Source organism: Odontomachus brunneus, unplaced genomic scaffold, assembly GCF_010583005.1.
Source record: "Odontomachus brunneus isolate Ranch 3 - 2012 unplaced genomic scaffold, Obru_v1 Obru_scaffold_082, whole genome shotgun sequence".
In the NCBI taxonomy this organism is placed as follows: Eukaryota; Metazoa; Arthropoda; class Insecta; order Hymenoptera; family Formicidae; genus Odontomachus; species Odontomachus brunneus.
In genome coordinates this window covers 789-21,813 of record NW_022639532.1, presented here as the reverse complement: position 1 = coordinate 21,813, position 21,025 = coordinate 789, and the positions used below count along the sequence as shown (strand labels likewise).

Below are 21,025 nucleotides of genomic sequence, written 5' to 3'. Positions count from 1 at the left end.
AATTAATAAGTATTGCCATAGCTTTGGCCCGCTATATTTACGTCTACCATTTAGTAATAGTAACCAAATTTTAATAATATTTACTAAATTCTTCTCTCAGTGTAGATTTAGAGTTAAATGAGAGTTTTTCAGTTAAATCGCGCGCGCGATTGTAGATATAAATATCACATATATCACACGGAAAAAAAGGTTTAGTTGAATTAACCAAATATCTGGTCGAATATGAACAATCCAGAAATTCCAATTGAAGTAACCCGAATTCTGTTTAAGTCAACCAAAAATCTTGTTAACTTAAACAGAATTCGGGTTGCTTCAATCGGAATTTTTGGATCGTTCATATTCGACCAGATATTTGGTTAATTCAACCAAACCTTTTTTCCGTGCATAATACGAGTAAAAAACTTGGACCTAAGTAAAAATGTAGCAACTAGTTTCAGGTGATAACCATTAATACAGGCCTAGACTCGTATTGCACCAGCCGAACTAATTAGCTAACTAACAGTCAAATCATATGTCTGTTTTTTTTGTCTAAATAAACAAAGACACCTGTTTTAACTGTTAGTTCATCACTCGATTGGCGCAGCCGAACTTTAGAGGCTTCTTATCGATAACAGAGAGTTCAGAATAAGAACCAAAGGCAGATCACACGCAACGTCGTATATCGCAGCTTCGTTCGAATATTTTGTCGTAGCTTTGAGAGGACCTTTTCTCTGAAGTCTAATCTACAATGCGCTCTTTGCTTCCTCTTTTCTGCTTTTTATCTCTTGCGTCTTTGTTTCTCGATGTCTGTGTCTCTTGTCACGTGCCTCTTCTAGAGTTCGTCAAGTTTATCTCGAAACGACAAATATCACGAGAGACACGAGAGGCACTATGAAAGCGGTGAAGTTAAAGGAAGTTGGTCAACCTAATCAAAACGACCTATTCTGATTGGTCCGCGTGAAGCGACACTTTCCTCAGGCAGAACAAATTGTTCTCCCTGACAATGTTCCTCGCGACAATGTTTGTCCCGGGTTCCAGGCGACGAGAAGATAGGAAACGAAAGGCAGAAGCAACGAAACAAGACACAAAGAACGCATTGTAGATTAGGCTGTAACATTGATCTCTGTTAACAGTGACTTCCTCGACGATAACCTCGATGGTAAGCTCTTTGTCGCGTAACGAGGCGCGCGCGTTCTATTTCGAGTCGTCCAAGTGACGTATCCGCGGCTGAAAGTCGCGAGTTCGCGGACGTTTCCTCATCGGCGGGAACGTCTCCGTCGTGTCGCTTATCGCGCACCTCTAGAACGGGACACGGTTTGACACGAGCCAAGATACGCACAGTTTCGCGCAGTCACACACAGGGGCCCGTTATAGCGCGCCCCCTTCCCTCCCCCTCCCCCCGGACATGTGTGCATCGCACGGTTATCGCTCACGGTGCACACGCATGGCGCGACGCGTACTTTCACGGAGACACGCACAGCCGCGGGCTATAACGAAAGTAAGTGTTACATTGTTCGGAACGACTGAGCGTGTAAACGATCCCCCGCAGCAGGCCCCGACGTTCACGTAGGTACAAACGGCAATTAACTCGCGCGCAGCCGTCGTTTTAATTCCGCGAGCCCCCACGAGAACGCACGTGCGTGTGCATTCCGCGGATCCTCCTCCTCCCTCCGAGGTCTCTGCTCGAGTTCTAACCGCACGTGAAACAATACGTGCTGCATTCATGTGAATGTTACTTGCCTTAAGTACATTGGTATCTATATACAGGGTGTCTCACATTCTCCTCCGGGCATTTTGTGGGGACGTAGAACAGGTTGAGGTGAACATAAAAATCCTATGCCGTTTTGCGATATTCGCAATAATTATTCGAGATATTAATTGTGGAAAATTTGTGAATGATCATGCAGGATATAATAGCGACGACTGCCGTCGTGTACTTATACTTTAGGTAAAATTGAACAAAAAAGTTCTCTACCATTTTGCAAGTAATCACATAGATTTTTAATTATTAATTAAAGAAAATGAGTGCATTATCACATTGCAAAATCGTGCAGTAATCTTCTTTAATTAATAATTAAAAATCTATGTGATTATTTGGAAAATGGTAGAGGACTTTTTTGTTCAATTTGACCTAAAGTATAAGTACACGACGACAGTCGTCGTTATTATAACTCATTTAACATATTATGCATGATCATTTATAAGTTTTCTACAATTAATATCTCGATAATTATTGCGAGTATCGCAAAACGGTACAGGACTTTTATGTTCACCTCAACCTGTTCTACGTCTCCACAAAATGCCCGGAGGAGAGTGTAAGACACCTTGTATATATATTCGCAAATCTATTTGTAAATTTGTCATAAGCATCCAACTTGTTCAAGGGGCATTCTGAATCCTTGTGAGTTTTTAGTATTTCAATCAAGAATATCGTTTAAGACGACTGTTGGGTTTGTTCATTATACAGAGTCGAGCCAGCTTGTTTTTTGACAGAATTTTACAGTATTTTTGTAAAGGAGACAAATTCTTCTTTCGGATAGACCGGGACTATTTGGCCACCGGAGTAAGTAAATTTGGCCTTTCACCGGCAAAATTGATTATTTTTACTGTTATTTAATGGATTTTAGAACCAAGCAAGCAGAGATTTCAAAGTTATCTTCGACATGTTTGAACTTGCTAGAAAATACTAGAAATAACTGGTTTTATCAACTTACCCCGGTTTTCCCTACGAATTTCAGCTTTTCTCAAATTTGCGATGAATATATTGAAACTGTTATCAAGAAAATATTCTTTGTTCAAGAGATAATCATTGCTTAAAAGATGGGAAATAAACCGAGCAATCGCTTTTCTTGACAATAGCAGAGTAATTGCTTTTCTCAGCAAATTGTAAGAATTTCTGCCTTTGGAAGCACATTGCAATAGCTTATTCTATTTTCTCCTTTTCTCTTGAGGAAACTCCGTCCCATAAGCAAGAAATTAAATAAAGCATTCGTTCTTCTTTTCTCACGCGGCAACGAATCGTCCTCGCGACGTATTTTTTTGTGTTGAAAATTTTGCTGCGAACGAAACGACAGTCGGTAACTCCCAATTGGGATCCCCGCGGCGTCCTCGCGAAAGTGGAGCGCGAAATTTTCCGAAACGGATCGTGCGTGGAATTCTTTGTATTACAATTATAACCCTTCTCGTTGGAGTCGGAGCGAGTCGCGAAACCGCCCTTTATATGGAAATTTCGCTCAGCGCGCGAAACGATCGTTCCGGAATAGTGACCGTGTAAAATTACCTGCAGCTTCCGATTGATCGGCGGCTGGGAGATGAAATCGTCACGGACAACTCGGTTATCGACGCGATCTCGATTAACTCTGCTCCGTTCCCTATTTTTTTTCGTTTTTTTCCGCGTCCGTGTGTAGCGCAGCAGAAAAAGACGAAGCGATAATGACACCGATAGCGACGCGGCAAGGTGCGCGGCCGTGACTTCTTATCTCTCACTCTAGCTACCCGCACCGATCGCGATCGTTACTTTCTATGAATTCTCCTTATCGCCCAAAGAATATAATCTCATCCTTAACGAAATCCTCTGAATCCTAGGGAACTTAACTCTTACGTATAGCCCCAAGGGAGAAATTCTCCTATAAAAGGAAAACGAGCACAGTATTCTTAAAGGAGTTTCGTCTTTTATCTACAAGTGCACAAGTCTTGCTTGTCGCGTTTCGTATCGCCCGTAAGAGGGCATTCCGCTTCGAGCAAACATATCCCTCTTGATTCAAAAGGAAAGAAATATAGTATCTGGAAATACATAATCTCATTTTTAACGGAATTCTCTTATACAAGGTCTCAAGAGGATTCTTCGAAGAACAAGAGAGGAAAATACAAATTAGCATAATATCCTTGAAGTTGGCGGAATTTTGTCCTTTATCTACAAGTCTTGTTCTCAATAGTACAAGTCTTGTTTTCAATAGAAATTCCTTCTAACAAGACGGCATTCTGCTTGAAGTAAACATATTTTTCTTGATTTAAATGAGAAAAAGTTAGAATAATATCTAATTGATTTCTGATTAATAGTTTGCTACATTTCGTTTTTTAGTATTAGAATATTTTCTATAGTTGTAGAAGAATCCTCTTGAGGCTATAAAAATCCTGTCAAGAATGAGATTATATATATTTTTTTTTCTTTTTTCAAGAAAAAAAATAGAGTATAGGATAATATCTAATAGATTTAATAGACGTCTTCATTGGAAGAGGTATACTTTTTCGGTAATAGTTTTCGCTTAAAATACAAAAAATACAGAATTACAGGAAATAGCATGTTGGAATCAAAACTCTTTCTTTTTTTTTGTTAACCAGTGAATCCGCGCTCCAAATAATACGCCAGAGGGATCGCGTAAAATTATGTGCCGCTATTCTGAATCTCGATAAAGCGTATAACAATATTTCGTAATTAAATGTAAATTTACCGTTGATCTGCGCGCGGAAGTAATAATAATAATGCAATATGCAGTCAGTAATCGACTCCGGTAACACAATAATGCGCAATTAGCATTATATCGTGGATTATTTAATTACTAATTGTACGTTGCATCGTTATTAATTTCATGAAATATTCACGGCAGCCGGAAATTTAACGATGCGTCCGGGTAATTACAAAATATAACGAATAATTGTGAGAGTATTATCGTAATTTGTATTCGTTGATCGCCTCAGCGGCAAAATGTAGTAAAATTTCCATTACGTTCGTGCGGAATATGTCTCGATAAATTTACTATTATCTCTGTCGGACGCGATTTAGCTCAGTCGAGAAATTCGATACGCGTCGCGTATCCCGCGTTGTGATTTAATTCGAGTGTTTTTCTTTAATCCTCGATACACTCCGCGGAGAGCTTTCCCACGAAAGCTTTCCCATGTAATTTATATCGCCCTCACTGGCGCGGATGTCGCTTGTAAACTGGAACTCGTGTTATCGCCTAATTATCCGCCTGTATACATCTGTATCGCCATAATTATGTCTTTAGTCAACGTCGAGTAATTAACTGACAGTTAACTGGTTATGCACGACTGATGCTGTTTAGGTTATCGTACCTCTCCGCTCTCATTACAATCCCAGATCTCACTCCATCAAAAGTACACCCTCATAGTCTCTCGCAGATAGAGGTAGGTTGCCATCAACTTGAGACGCCGAACTCGACATTTGTTTAACTACGGAGACTGCTAACTCGGTTATTTGTTCTCCGCTTTCTAAAAGTAAGAGCAAACGGTTTACTCTAAACTTTTTGGAACGAAACTTCACTCGAAAGGCAGAGTGATATCGTATTGTGATTGGGTTAAAAAAACCGCGACAAAGTTGTTGAACAATAAGGTAACCAGGTGTCCCACTTTTCCTGGGACAGTCCCGGATTTTTTCGAATGCTTTTCGGGACGCCCAATTTACCCCGGCCCAGACGATGTTTAAAATGCTTCCGACAATGAAAGACCTTCTCAAGAAAAATCATAACTCTGGTAAATACAGTAGCTTCTTCTGTTTCTTAACTTTTCTTCCCAATTTTTTTAAAGCGAGTTTAGCAACACGGAAAGAAATAATTCGCTGCAGCAGCAAACTAATTTGCTACATACGGACAGTTAAATATAATTCGCTGTGTTAGCTACTTTTTTTTGCTGCAGGAACTTATTTTTTTGCTATGATAACAAGAAAATCTGCTACTACAGCAAAAAAAGTAGCTAACGTAGCAAATTTGTTACAGATGGACAACTAAACATAATTTACTGCTTTAGCTACTTTTTTGTTGCAGGAGCAGATTTTCTTGTTATCATAGCAAGGAATTTGGCTCCTGCATTAAAGAAAAAGTTGCTAATACAGTAAATTGTGTTCAGTTGTCCATATGTAGCAGATCTTTTTTTTCCGTGTTAACTTTCCTTCCCAATTTATTTTTTAAAGCGAGTATAGCAACACAGAAAAAAATAATTCGTTGCAGCAGTAAACTAATTTGCTACATATGGACAGTTAAATATAATTCACTGTGTTAGCTACTTTTTTTTGCTGTGTTAGCTACTATTTTTTTGTTGCAGGAACCTATTTTCTTGCCATGATACCAAGAAAATCTGCTACTACAGCAAGAAAAGTGGCTAACGTAGCAAATTTGTTACAGATGGACAACTAATAGATATAATTTACTGCTTTAGCTACTTTTTTGTTGCAACAGATGGACATAATTTACTGCTTTAGCTACTTTTTTGTTGCAGGAGCAGATTTTCTTGTTATCATAGCAAGGAATTTGGCTCCTGCAGCAAAGAAAAAGTGGCTAATGCAGCAAATTATGTTGTCCATATGTAGCAGATCTTTTTTTCCGTGAACCCCTCTTCCCCTCCATTCATGACTTGTCTGTTGGGGCCGTGAAATTTGGAAACCTTATTAAACGATAAAAAAAACTGGGATGTATCACGTGGCGTCTCGCTCGCGGAGCTGTATCAAACGCGCGTCTCGTGCACGTAACACACCGCGTATCTATCCATCTACCACGGCTCGAAGCCGCACGAGAATCGATTGCGGCGGGCGAGCGGGCGGCGTGCGTACCGCATGACAACTTTATTAATAGTAGTCCTGGCTTGGCGTCGGTGACGAGCCTCGATCAAGGATACCCGGCGAGCGGGAGAGTGGGAAGTGAACCTGTCATCGCGGGAAAGGCAGATCCTTCTCGGGCTGGGTCGACTTTGCGGATCACGCGGGGCCCCTCGCGACTTTCGGCAGTTTTGCGCGGCGATATCGACGCAGATGAGCGCGACGCGAGACCGAAAGCAGGATCGGGGCCGCGGCTGGACTGTCGTCGTGTTTTCGTGCATAGGGAGGGAAAGGAGGAAGTGTTAGCCCGCGTTTGAGCGAGTTGAGACTCAGGCCGACGAGAGTCGCGCGGGAAACGTTACGCCGTTCGCGAATCGGAGTCGGTGACGCCGCAGACGCGGTGTCAAATGTGTAGGAGCGGCGATTTCGCAGCAGCTTGCTCGCCGACGGTGGTGCACGTGAGAGTCGTCGTCGTCGTCGTCGTCGTTGTCGTGGTTTCGTCGTTGGAAGCCGCGGGTCCCCGAGTGCCAAATAAATCAAATTCGCGACGGTACTCTAAGTGGACGTTTGTGTGTTTGTGTTGTGCATGTGTGTTTCGCGGTTATCTTATTATAATCGTGTTTGCGTATGTTTATCGATCGCGCTTCGCCTCCACGTGTTCTTTTTTTTTCCTTTTGAGCGGTGTAAAAATATATGCATCGCAGTTCATTCCCTCTGGTGTCACATCGATTGGCAGCGAGTCACAAGTCATACGGCTTAATAATAAATACGTCTGGGAATCCTCGTCCTGCCGCTGTTATCATTAAATAAATCGTCACTCGGCGAGAGAAGGCTTCGCGCAGGACAGTGAGACTTGTAGGTGAGATACTGCGATTCGGCAAAGTGCGGACTCAACCACGATCACAACTTCGTCCAGAGTCGCCGTGCAACTCTCTTACGAAACTCTTGACGAAATCTTTCTTTCGTCCATTAATCCTGGCGACATCGTTAATTCGTCTTCTACCCGGGTGATCACGACTTTTTCGCCTCGTTTCGAAATTTTTCATCGCCGTACACTGAGAGAATTTTGTAGTGAACATCACTGTAGGATTTTGTAATCGAGTAATGGATCGACATTCTGCAGTATTTCACTATCCTCCCGAGTCGAAATTTTGACCCTATGTTGAACCTTGAATTCTACACCGCAGTAGGAGTTAAGATAGCACAGTAGATTTAATTCTAATAATATAATTTATTCCTACTTTGACCTTGATGATGTCTGAAATTTTCACTTTCGCTTTCTTTAGCGTCAAAGTAGGTTGTACAATAGTAAGATCTTAGGAAGCAAAGTAGGTTGCGAACCTTTATTGAAGCTTTAGTTCCTACATAGAATATATGTATTTTATAGAAATATTTAAAAAATTTAATAAATAACGAAACAGAAACGTCAAATAGCACACGAAATATACATTTTATCTGTTGCATATATTTCAAACATCATTAGGATCAAAGTAGTAAATTATATTATTAGAATTAAACCTACTTTGCTATCTTAGCTCTTACTGCGGTATAGAATTTAAAGTTCAACATAGGACGAAAATTTCGATCCGGAAATGAATATCAATATCGTCAAAATACGTTTTACCTAGGTTGTAGATTATCTAAGTGGACACAAACTATTTTTAAGAGCGTCAAAGTAGCGTAAAAATGTTTACAAGGTAGAGTTAAAGGTGCAAAAGAGAAGTTAATGAGTATTAACATCGTCAAAATAGGTTTTATGTAGGCTATAAACCGTCTAAATAGGCGCAAACTATCTTTAAGAGCGTTAAAATAGCATCAAAATTTAGGTTTCACCTAGGTTGTAGATTATCTAAGTAGACTGAAACTATTTTTAAGAACGTCAAAGTAGCGTCAAAATTTTTACAAGGTAGAGTTAAAGGTTCAAAAGAGAAATTAATGAGTATTAACATCAAAATAGGTTTTATATAGGCTATAAACCGTCTAAGTAGATGCAAACTATCCTTAAGAGCGTCAAAGTAGCATCAAAATTTAGACTCGAGCTTTCTATCGTTTTCTATGTGCTACTTATACTTTAAGAACTGAAATATGCTTTCAAAACATTTGTTATATTTCTAGCGAAATACGTCATATTTGTTAGCAAGGCATACTTTACTAACAGTCTATTCGTGCGTTCACTCCTAAAGACATAATTGAAAAAGTATTTATTTGAAAAGAGGAAAAAATTAAAATCTCTCTCTCTCTCTCTCTCCGCGTATCGTAACTCGTATACGCCGGACGTTCTGGACTACATTCGGACGATACGGTTTGATCATCCACTGAATCAAATTTGACCGTGTTTCGAAATTGCATCGGGACGAACAGGAAGGGAGAGAGGAGGGGACGAGAGAGGTTTCGAATACAGCGTTATCGCAGTATTGGTAGATACGTGCATTAATCGCCGGTTAATCGGTATACACGCCGCGGCGAAATGAAATTCTCGTCCCGAGATACGAGAGAGAGAGAGAGAGAGAGAGAGAGAGATAGAAGGTGCGATCATCGTGTGCGTACGTATGTGCGCGCGTGTGTATGCGCGCACGCGTGTCGGCTTTTCTCGGGGATCTCTCGGAGCGCGCACGCGGCACGTGCGAGCGCGCGCGTGCAGATAATGCGCGAAGTGCGTCAGCACATCCCACGGATTTCGATATATTTGACTACCTGCTGTACACACGTATACACACGTACACGTACACGCTGCAAATGCCGGCAACGAGACCCAGGTACCCCACGGTGCGATTGAACGCGTGCGCTGCATTCCCCCCGTTTGCGTATTTCACGCAGTCGCGATTTTTTACGCGTTCCAAGCGCAGCGCGCCGCTCCACGAGTAATACGACCGGCCGCGCGATCATCTGTACGCACACATCCGCAGAGTTGGCTGATTTTTCACGGTTTTTTCGGGGGAGATGTTCCCAGGAGCCTGCTTTCGTGCAAAAACGCCATTTTACGAAACGTAATATAGAGAGTTTTTCTCCTTCACAACCCAAAAGTGTAGTGTTTGAAAGTTAAGAAAACGCTTATTGCGTATTTCACGCAGTCGCGATGTTTTACGCGTTCCAAGCGCAACGCGCCGCTCCACGAGTAATACAGTCGACCGCGCGATCATCTGTACGCACACATCCGCAGAGTTGGCTGATTTTTCACGGTTTTTTCAGGGGAGATGTTGCCAGGAGTTTGCTTTCGTGCAAAAACGCCATTTTACGATAGTACAGAGAGTTTTTCTTCTTCACAAACCAAAAGTGTAGTGTCTGAAGGTTAAGAAAACGCGTAAAAGTAACACGAATTTCTGATCGAATAGTGACCTGGCAGTTCCAGAGATATGGGCGAACTAAAAGAACTGTTGTGTGAGTAAAATCGTATCTATGCACATTAGATGCTCATATTCTCCACGGTAAATTAGTGTTAGGGAATTGGATTCATAATTTAAGAATACCTCTATTGGTCTAGTAAAAAGCTAGTTTGAATGAAACAGAGAAGTCGGATGATTACTGTGACAACGAGGAAAAGAGAGAGAGAGAGTAGTTTTGAATAGCGGATGATTGCGCGATTGCAGAGACGAGAATGAAGGAGATCGTACATAACATCTATAATTGAACGTTCTTGGTTTTGTACATGCATATCTTCGCTGAGAGAAAAATATAGTTGCTTTCGGCGTCAACTATACCCTTTTGTGATTTTTACTCACAAAAATAGTTAGAAAAACTATTGTTTTAGTAAGTGTTATTAGTAAGATGGTTCTTCTAATTATTTTTCCGGTTAAAATCGCAAAAAGTATAATTGGCGCCGAAAGCAACTACATTTTTCTCTCAGTGTTCGCTGATATGGCGCGCGAAACTGGACGGCGGAGTCGCAACCAGGGTTGGGCAAATACGTATTTAAAAGTATTTGAAATACATATTTAAATTTAAATTACGCTTCTTACCGCCGATTTATATTAAGTAATTAATTACAAAGTTAAACATACTTAATCATTTGCTATTTAAATACTGTATTTAAATAAGATACGTATTTAAATACATATCTTAGATACTTCACAATACGTATTTGCACGATCCTGGTCGCAACGATATGCCTGTAAAATCCTAGGTCGACATATCTTGAATAGATTCGAAACGCCGATTTTTGTCCATGATGAAAACGGCCGCTGCGCAACGCTCTGCGCCGGGTGTCCTCGCCCTTTGCCTCTAGGTTCTGTTCTTTCTCGAGGAACTCGCTGAACTAGCTCAATATTGGCGCACAACTGCGCTCAACAAAGTACACTTGCTTCGCCGTAACTTATTGCACCCGTGTACACGCATCGGTTCAGAGAGGAAGTTCTTCGCGAAAAAGAACAGGACTTCCGCCTGTCCCTCGCGCGCCAGCGAATGGCGCGCGGAGCGCGTTCCGTGCGCGAGGAAATTGAACTCTGTTCCACTTCCCGATTGTTACGCGCGATATATTATCTAATAACGTGTACACACACGCCAAACCCGAGCCGAGTGGTGTCGATGCGCGCGGCGCGCGGCCTGGCATTTCACCGGCGTATTGTGCCGCCGGTCCGCGAATGACGCGCGCGAGACACGACATTAATTCGATCCCCGTTAGAAGGTAAATTAAGCTCCGTCCCATTTCCATGACGTTACCCGGGATACGCCGCGAGCCGCAGGAATGGCGACGGACGGACGGACGGGCACGAGCGAGCGGCACGTAAATAAAATCCTTCCGCTCGTGTGAACCTTGGGAAGAAATCATTACCTTGAGTCATTATTTCGGGACACCGGCTTTTTTCACTCTTTTATTCTGGGACAAAAAGAAGTCGCGGAATCGATCTCGTAGAAGGAACTTGCCCCCGAGTGGAATTCCCGTCTCCGTAGTATCTCCGCCGGCGGCGCGCATGCTTCCCACGCGCTAAATGCGGCCGGTGTAATTCGCCGGGCCGACATTGAACACGATTTTCGCATTATCCAAATAAATCCCGGAATTCGGCGATCTCGCGCGTCCGCCGCTCAATGCGCGTGGAGGGACACCGGTGTGGATCCGTGTGTCTCCCCGAGTCGAAATCTTGACCCCATGTTGAACTTTGAATTCTGCACTGAGAGAAAAATGTATGATATTTGGAACTATAATGGCATAGTAAAAAGATTATAGTTAGGAATATCATTTTCATAGTAAATGTTACCGTAATATTTGTAATGTTTACGATATAAGCATAGTATAACTGATCCGTGTAAAATTTTTACCAAGAATTATAATTATTTGAAATAAAAAATATAGTAAGGTAGTAAATATTGAATGGTAAGAGAAATCAACTATTTTATATAGTCAATACAATTGGAATATTTGGAAAATATAGGTACTATATTCTCAAAGTGTGCTTTACGCATAGAGTAATAAAATGGTGACTATAAATCTGTGTTCATTCTGCTATATCTTCATGTTTAGATGAACTATAAATATATATTTGAGGCCAAAGCGAACTACAAAATATAGTGAGATTGTAGTTATTCCAACTATTTTTTTTTCTCAGTGTAGGAGCTAAGATAGCAAAGTAGGTTTAATTTTAATGATACAATTTACTTTGATCCTCCTACTTTGATCCTGATGATGTCTGAAATTTTCGCTTTCGCTTTCTTTAGTGTTAAAGTAGGTTGTATAATAATACACGGAAAAAAAGGTTTGGTTGAATTAACCAAATATTTGGTCGAATATGAACGATCCAGAAATTTTGAGTGAAGTAATCCGAATTCCGTTTAAGTCAATCAAAAATCTTGTTAACTTAAACAGAATTCGGGTTACTTCACTCGGAATTTCTGGATCGTTCATATTCGACCAGATATTTGGTTAATTCAAGCAAACCTTTTTCTCCGTATAAGATCTTAGAAAGTAAAATAGATTCAGTTGCGAACTTCTATTGAAACTTCATCTCCTACATAAAATATATGTATTTTATAGAAATATTTAAAAAATTTAATAAATAACGAAACAGTAACGTCAAATAACATACAAAATATATTTTTGTTTGTTGCATGTATTTCAGACATTATCAGGGTTAAAGTAGGAATAAATTATATTATTAGAATTAAATCGACTTTGCTATCTTAGCTCCTACTGTGGTGTAGAATTCAACGTTCAACATAGGGTCAAAATTTCGACTCGGAAATAAATGTCAATATCGTCAAAATAGGTTTTACCTAAGTTGTAGATTATCTGAATAGGCTCAAACTATTTTTAAGAACGTCAAAGTAACGTCAAAATTTCGACAAGATAAAGTTAACGGTTCAAAAGCGAAGTTAATGAATATCAATATCGTCAAAATAGGTTTTACGTAAGCTAAACCGTCTAAGTAGGCGCAAATTATCCTTAAAAGCGTCAAAGTAGCATCAAAATTTCGACTCGGAGATTTTCCCATTTCTTGTCTTTCTTCGGTTTAATCGCGCTCGACTGCGGGGAGGTTCAAAATCGTCGTCTCAGCCGAAACCACGACGGCGAATAGTGACGTCGGATTTTGCATTACGTAATCCCTTTTGTCCTGTATAAGTAACCGATATATCCAGTTCGCGCGCACGTCCCGCCATGTTTCGTAAGTAGCAGAAAATATTGGATCGTGTCACGCGATTTAGCGCCCCAGCCGGTCGTATTGCGAAAGAAAGAGACAATGAGAGAGAGAAAAGTGCACTTTGATTTATATATTTTCCGATTACATGTCACATCGTTACCCAGATAAACTTTCATGATTTTCACGATGTGAAGCAGTCGATAATGGGAACTTTGCAATTTTTTAAATCATATTTATGAAATTAATATATTGTGTGTGTATTGAATTAATTATTAAATTTACATCATTTACAAAAGTTACACTCAGATTTTTACATTTTGCAGGACACTACAGCTCATCTACCATATCTCGCGTGATCATTCGTGTGATTGTGTGTATGCTGTATATATATCTTAATTTTAGAAGTCTTCTCTTCAATACACAAAGAGAACGATTTGTTGAATCCAATTGACGCTTCTTTGGAATGGTCCAAATAAGTTTTTTGGTTGACACAACAAAAATATTTCGTTAGAACTAAGCCGTAACTAAATATTTTTGTTGCGTCCAACAAAACTTTGCTCGATCAATCAAAACATTTGTTTAAACCATTTCAAAAAAGTGTTTGTTTGATTCAACGAAATCGTTTTCTCTATGTATAAATAAATTTCACCAAGGATAAGATTATATTTTTTGAATGTTCTGTATTGTTATTCGATGCTTCTATGTGATAAATATGAGTGCCGTACCTGAGTCGAAATTTTGACCATATGTTGAACTTTGAATTCTACACCGCAATAGAAGCCAAGATATCAAAGTAGATTTAATTCTAATGATATAACTTACTTCTATTTTGATCCTGATGATGTCTGAAATTTCCGTTTTCGCTTTCTTTAGCGTTAAAATAGATTGTATAATAGTAGGATCTTAAGAAGTAAAGTAGATGCAGTTGCGAACTTTTATTGAAGCTTTAGCTCCTACATAGAATATATGTATTTTATAGAATTCAAGATTCAACATAGGGGCAAAATTTCGACTCGGAAATGAGTGTCAATATCGTCAAAATAGGTTTCACCTAGGTTGTAGATTATCTAAGTAGGCTCAAATTATTTTTAAGAGCGTCAAAGAAACATCAAAATTTTGACAAGGTAGAGTTAAAGGTTCAAAAGAGAAGTTAATGAGTATCAATATTGTCAAAGTAGGTTTTACCTGAACTATAAACCGTTTAGGGAGGCGCAAACTATTCTTAAGAGCGTCGAAGTAGCATCAAAATTTCGATTCGGATAAGCTGAAACTATTTTTAACAGCGTCAAAGTAGCGTCAAAATTTTTACAAGGTAAAGTTAAAGGTTCAAAAGAGAAGTTAATGAGTATTAACATCGTCAAAATAGGTTTTATCTAGGCTATAAACCGTCTAAGTAGGCGCAAACTATCCTTAAGAGCGTCAAAGTAGCATCAAAATTTAGGTTTCACCTAGGTTGTAGATTATCTAAGTAGACTCAAACTATTTTTAAGAGCGTCAAAGTAGCGTCAAAATTTTTACAAGGTAGAGTTAAAGGTTCAAAAGAGAAGTTAATGAGTATCAATATCGTTAAAGTAGGTTTCACCTAGATTATAAACCGTCTAAGTAGGCGCAAACTATCTTTAAGAGTCGAAGTAGCATCAAAATTTCGACTCGGGTATGAACCATACATACACTGAGAAAAAAAAGCGGTTGGATTAACAAAATCGGCAGCCACCGGCCATCAAAGAAATATTGGATCTATTCAACGAAATACATATTAATGCAACAATAAGTTGCGTTGAAATCTACTATATCAACGCAATTTATTGTTGCATTAACATGTATTTTGTTGAATAGATCCAATATTTCTTGGATGGCCGGTGACAGCTGATTTTGTCAATCCAACCGCTTTTTTTTCAGTGTATGAGTGTTTCATACGACACTCATATTTATCGCATAGAAGCATCGAGTAACAATACAGAACATTCAGAAAATATAATCTTATCCTTGGCGAAATTTATTTATACACAGAGAAAACGATTTCGTTGAATCAAACACTTTTTTGGAATGGTCCAAAAAAATTTTTTGATTGAAATACGGTCAATATTTCTTTAATGGCCAGTGATCGCCGATTGTCAATCCAACCGTTTTTTTTTTCTCAGTGTAGGAGAGCGTAGCCTTTACAAATCGACTACATTATTTCTTAGACATTTTTTTCTCTCAGAATGTGGTAGAATTGTTGCTAAGTTTACATACACCTCTCCATCTGAGTAGGCTTCCTCTGGCTAACGAAAAAGAAAGAGAAGTCGTGGATGAAACAAACTTTGACTGTGAGCCTCAGCTCGGTTTTATTGCAAGGTGAAATCTCTGCCGAGACACCTCGCGAGCACTTTGTATCTGCAAGCGAGCGTTTTCTGTCGACGATGGATTTCATCCGAGCTCTTTCGCGATCTCTTTTGTTACGCTGCTATCGTGCGCAATTCCGTCCTTTTTTTTTTTTTTTTTTTTTACGTTATCTGAAGAGGGGATTTACGCGCGCGATAGAACGAATGCTCATATTGTTCTTCCTCTTCTTCTCATATCCCGATCGCTCCTGAACGCGGAGAAGCGCTCGAGCGAATCGCTGTTCACTTTCTCGGGCGAGATTCCGGTTTGATAGCTGCCCGATGGTGATCGAGAGAAATTAATCCGCGACGCTCGGGCCGCGGTGAAAACGAACGGGAATCCGACGACTGCGCGCACTCCATTGTACTTAGCTCAGCCGCGGTTTAAGTCAATTGGCGTTTACGCAAGACAATTGATGCTACGAGGAATAATTCGCGAGGCGGATTTAATAGCGACGATTTCGCGACGTTTCGTTCGGAAAGGCCGGGTGAAAAGGAGGGTGTGATTTGTGGCGGGAAAGCGAGAGAGGGAGAAGGGGGGGGAGTTACGTAAGGATCAGCAGCGTTTCGTATCCTGTTGCGCGACTCGTCGATTCGCGTCCGTTTCGCCGCGTCGTAATAACGGTAAAACGCACGCCGCCGTCCTACGTAATGGCATTAGCGATTGTTAATGCATTATCCGCGCGGTAAAAGTCACCTCGCACCCGTTCCCGCGACAGATTATCGCCGGGCTGACCTTACTATCGGCTCGATTTCAGTGAAGGGAAATCTGCGCGCGCGGACGAGTCGGCGGAGGCAAGAGAGACGAAGATCTAACATCGAGAGAAGAGAGATGGGAATGAAAAGTCACTAGAGATGTGCGAACTATTCGAATTCGAATCCCTACACGCAAAAAAAATTTCAGTTGGTACAACCAAATAGGAACCAACTGAAAATTCATCAGAAGCGATATCTCTGTTATGAAAACTAATATTTCTGTTGTCGCAATCGAAACTCGGTTTTTTATTTGAAAAAATTCCAGGATATATTTCAAATATCTTTTTATATGAATATTTATAGGAATTTATAATTTATATGAATATTTATAGGTCTTTTATAGGAATATTTTTTCTAGACGAAATTTGATTTTAAATTAGAAAAAAAATTGGAAAGCCCAAAAAATTTTTTTGATTTTCAAAAAAGGTATTTATTTTGAATATTGAAATTAGGATTTTTGTGAAAAAAGGCAAACGGTTTTTTCAAAATATATAGATTTATTTTATTTTATTTTTTTTTTATAGATTTACTTTATTTATTTTTTGGGGATCTATTTGATCCCACAGTGCACAATAAGGGTTAAAGACAACCAGCCTTAAGGGAATTAGCATGACTTGAAAAATTTGCTATGCATTAAGATTTTTTTCAAAAATATTAAAAGAAGATAATGGCTTCTAGATAAACTCTTACCGATAACTGTCGGATCGATACGTGTCGTTGCGCAGCTTTCAAAGCTGGAACTGAAATATATTATATATTTCTTACCTTATAAAATGAATTGATATCATATGATCAATGTTATCTCTCTCATATTGAAGTCACTATTTTCATGTTGAATTCAATGGTTAAGTAAAAATTCTTTCTACGATTCGATTCGATTTCATTCGATTCGACATAAAAAATCTTTGATTCGCACATCTCTAAAAGTCACACATGTGTATACATACACAGTGTTGGACGTTAATCGATTAAAATCTCCTTTGACTGAAATAATCGGTAAAGCAATTATCAGGACGAATCAATCGTCATCGCGTACATGTAGTCGCTAATAATATTATAGGTCGATGGAATTAATTATTGATTAGTATATAATCAGTCACATCAACGTTTGATTAATTAAAATTTCCCTTGACTAAAATAATCGGTAAATTAATAATAAAAATCAATAAATCACTCGTCGTATATGTAATCACGAATAATTCAGTCGATTGACGAAATTAATTATTGATCAGTGTATAGTGTTATCGCATCAAAGTTTGATTAATTTCATTAACAGGTGAAATTATTTGCGATTTCACCCAGAAAAATCAAATATCTTTAGCGGAATCCTGTTATATATGGACTCTCAGATAATTCTCCTAAAATCGAATATTCTCAGGACAATATTATCTCTTGGAGAAAATGAATATTTTTGCGCCTTTCGCCTTAATATGGAATATGGGATTACAAGAAATAGCGCCTTTCAACTAGAGTTCTTTTCTTCGAGCCGAAGATTTGCTGGGATTTAGAGTCAGAATTAGAAAAGAAAGAGTTTGCAATTAGAAGATTGACTAGAATGTTCTCCTCTTGGTGTTAGAAGAATCCTTTGAGTCCATATCTCTCGCCAAGGAAATTATATCTGTTTGAGTGTTTATACATAAAGATTGATCGACCTTGACGATTAATTTGCCGATTATTGTAGCCCGACAAAATTCTCATCGATTAATGCCCGAGATTGCACGTTATCGTGCAATATTATTTACAATCTCGCAGCATCGCGTTCGAGAGAGTACCGAGCGTGTGTGTGTGCTGGCTGGATACACTAACTACGGAATAATCAATCCCGTTACGTGGCGCGCGTTCGCGGTAAAAGGACGAATAATCCTGTATATCTGAACATACACGACATTTCCTTCCTTCCATTCGCGTGCCATGGAACGGTATTGGTCGTTTTAGACCCAAGGTTGCGTCGATACCGGTCGTTATTAAGCGGCGCGGCGTTGTCGCTGGCGAGCACAGGAGGAAAATCGCCGGACGCATTAAAGTCGCGATCGCGGGAAACTCGCGCGGCCCTTTGATCAGCGGAATCGATCTGCGAAAATATCTGTCGCGCGAGTCCCGTATTGTCGTCGATATCCCGTTTAATTATACGTCGCGATGTCAAACTGATTCAATGCGCGCAGCGGCGAAAAAGGCTCACTCTTTGGACAAAAAACCTATCGACAGCGTAATTTTCAACCGATATCAAAGATTTTTTTTTCAATTTAGTCGTTAAAAGTAGCTCTATAACGCATATTTATTATGGAAATCAAAGATATCGAGACATTACAAGGTTCAGTGAATTTACAAAGGATCGTATTTTGCACTTGATACATTATTTTAAACGTTTTCATATTTTAGTATTAAATTTTTAACGAGATAGAACAGTTGTTATATCGCTATATAACTGCTTATATAACAAAGCAAATGTATTACTTTTTGAGCGCGTTAAGCGGCACGTCGCGTGCACTCTCGTTGTTGCGATTTTTCGTGGTATTCTTCACGTCCCGTTATTTTTCAGGCGCGGCACAAAAATCGTACGACGACAGGGCGTGGTGCCGCGGAAATTGAACACGAGCGAGATCGCGTTGGTAACGATAGAATAAGCGTCTCCTCGCGTTGTTACGCGAAGACCGACTCGAAATTTCAGCCCTATTTTCGATCTGAACTTTCTAACATCTACATGTTCTGAAGGATTAATGTATGTTTAATATACACATGGAGAGTTCTATATAATGCTTTTAAATGACAGAGAACGTACAAAGTGCCACTTGTAGGTTCTAAAGAGAATCTCCTGACAAAGTCAATGAGTTAAATAGAATCAAAAGAGGTTGATTATTTATATAATGAGGATTTAAAGTTGATCCGAGATTAAAGACGACTTGAGTTGACTTGATTTGATGGTAGGTGAATAAAAAGGAGAAAGAGAGAGAACTTTCTAACATCTACATGTTCTGAAGGATCAATGTATGTTTAATATACACATGGAGAGTTCTATATAATGCTTTTAAATGACAGAGAACGTACAAAATGCTACTTGTAGATTGTAAAGAGATCTCCTGACAAAGTCAATGGTTTAAATAGAATCAAAAGAGGTTGATTATTTATATAATGAGGATTTAAAGTTGATCCGAGATTAAAGATGACTTGAGTTGACTTGATTTGATGGTAGATGAATAGAAAGGAGAAAGAGAGAGAATCTCACGAGAAAGTCAGGTGGTCAAATGGAATTGAAAGAAATTGACGTAGGCTTCAAGATATCGAATTAGTTAAATGGAATATTGAGGTCGAAAGTGGTATCAAAATTTCGACTCGGGTAACATGGTTTCGCGGTAATTCTACACCACGGCTGCGGGAAGAGGGACAGAGGCGCGGAGGAGACGGGGAACTTTTTCATTAGTGCCTTTCTCGCGGTATCGACGCGCGTGCCGATATTTCATCAGCGAGTCTCGCAAAGAAGGGGGCATCTCCGCCACGGATACACGGCTATGTACAGAAATGGTTGTAATGCAATTATGCGCCGAGTATTGACTTTACAAAGAGAGAGAGAGAGAGAGAGAGAGAGAGAGAGAGAGAGAGAGAGAGAGAGAGAGAGAGGCGCACGGAGCCGCACACTCGCGCCAAACTTGTAATTCAAAAGCGCCCGCGAGATCCACTATTCATTAGCCACTGAAACATTCGACAGTCGGAATCGTGCAGTCGCAGTCGGTGTAGTTACCAGCCAGACAGACAGTTAACAGCGTCTTCCCTATTTATTCCGCCAATTCCTCATTCCGTTGTGTCACGTAACGACGCATTCCGTATGCTCCGCCGCTTAAATGACGGATCCTTATTCACGTTGCTCACGTCGCGCTCGCCGTGGCACGTGCAGGCTCGCTTTGAAAAATGTAAAACAACGTCGAATTCGCGGCGAGCTGAGACCGTGCGAGCGAATAATGGATGATCGGAGCAACAGTGCCGGGAGCCGTGGACAGAAAGAGAGGGAAAACCGAGAAATTTGTGCGGGACATTAAATCGATACTTACACGAGACTCTACGTGTTTCAATGTCAACCCGCGACATTGTATGCCCGGTTGCGCACTTTTTATCGGATGAAGCTGCGGCGCCTCCACTTGCCAAATGAAAATACCGCCACTCTTCGCTCGTTTTCAGGGAGATTCCACTCTAAGGAATTTTCAACGCAGAGCTTCTGTCCTCATGTGTGTGTATGTGTGTGTGTGTGTGTATTACATCTACGTCGATCCTTCAGAATGTACAGAAAAGTTCAGGTCGAAAGGGTAGAACCGAAATCCCGACTCGGAACTCGAAGCGCTGCCTTCGATAAAACGTATCTAAACCATTTTGTGCACTGAGAGAAAAATGTATGATATTTGGAACTATAATAGCATAGTAAAAATATTATAGTTATATAACTATATATTATAGTTATATAAATATTTTAGGAATATAATTTTTATAGTAAATGTTACCATAATATTTGTAATATTTACAATATAAGTATAGTATAACTGACCCGTGTAAAATTTTTACCAAGAATTATAATTATTTGAAATAAAAAATATGGTAAGGTGGCAAATATTGAATGGTAAGAGAAATTAACTATTTTATATAGTCAATACAATTGGAATATTTGGCAAATATAGGTACATGTAACTATATTCTCAAAAGGTGCTTTACCATATATATAGAGTAATAAGATGGTGACTATAAATATGTGTTCATTCTACTATATCTTCATGTTTAGATGAACTATAAATATATGTTTGAGGCCAAAACGAACTATAAAATATAGT

General features: G+C 39.6%; 1 protein-coding gene across 1 annotated transcript in view; it reads left to right on the top strand.

Annotated features, from left to right (window-relative positions):
* Positions 1–20,690, top strand: part of LOC116847672 (mothers against decapentaplegic homolog 3-like) — a 32,960-nt gene extending 12,270 nt beyond the window's left edge. The window contains exon 2 of the mRNA XM_032822919.1: positions 18,754–20,690. Coding sequence (XP_032678810.1) covers positions 18,754–18,838 — 85 coding nt within the window. The 3' untranslated portion in view covers positions 18,839–20,690. The remainder of the gene's footprint in view (positions 1–18,753) is intronic.
* Positions 20,691–21,025: the final 335 nt, after the last annotated feature.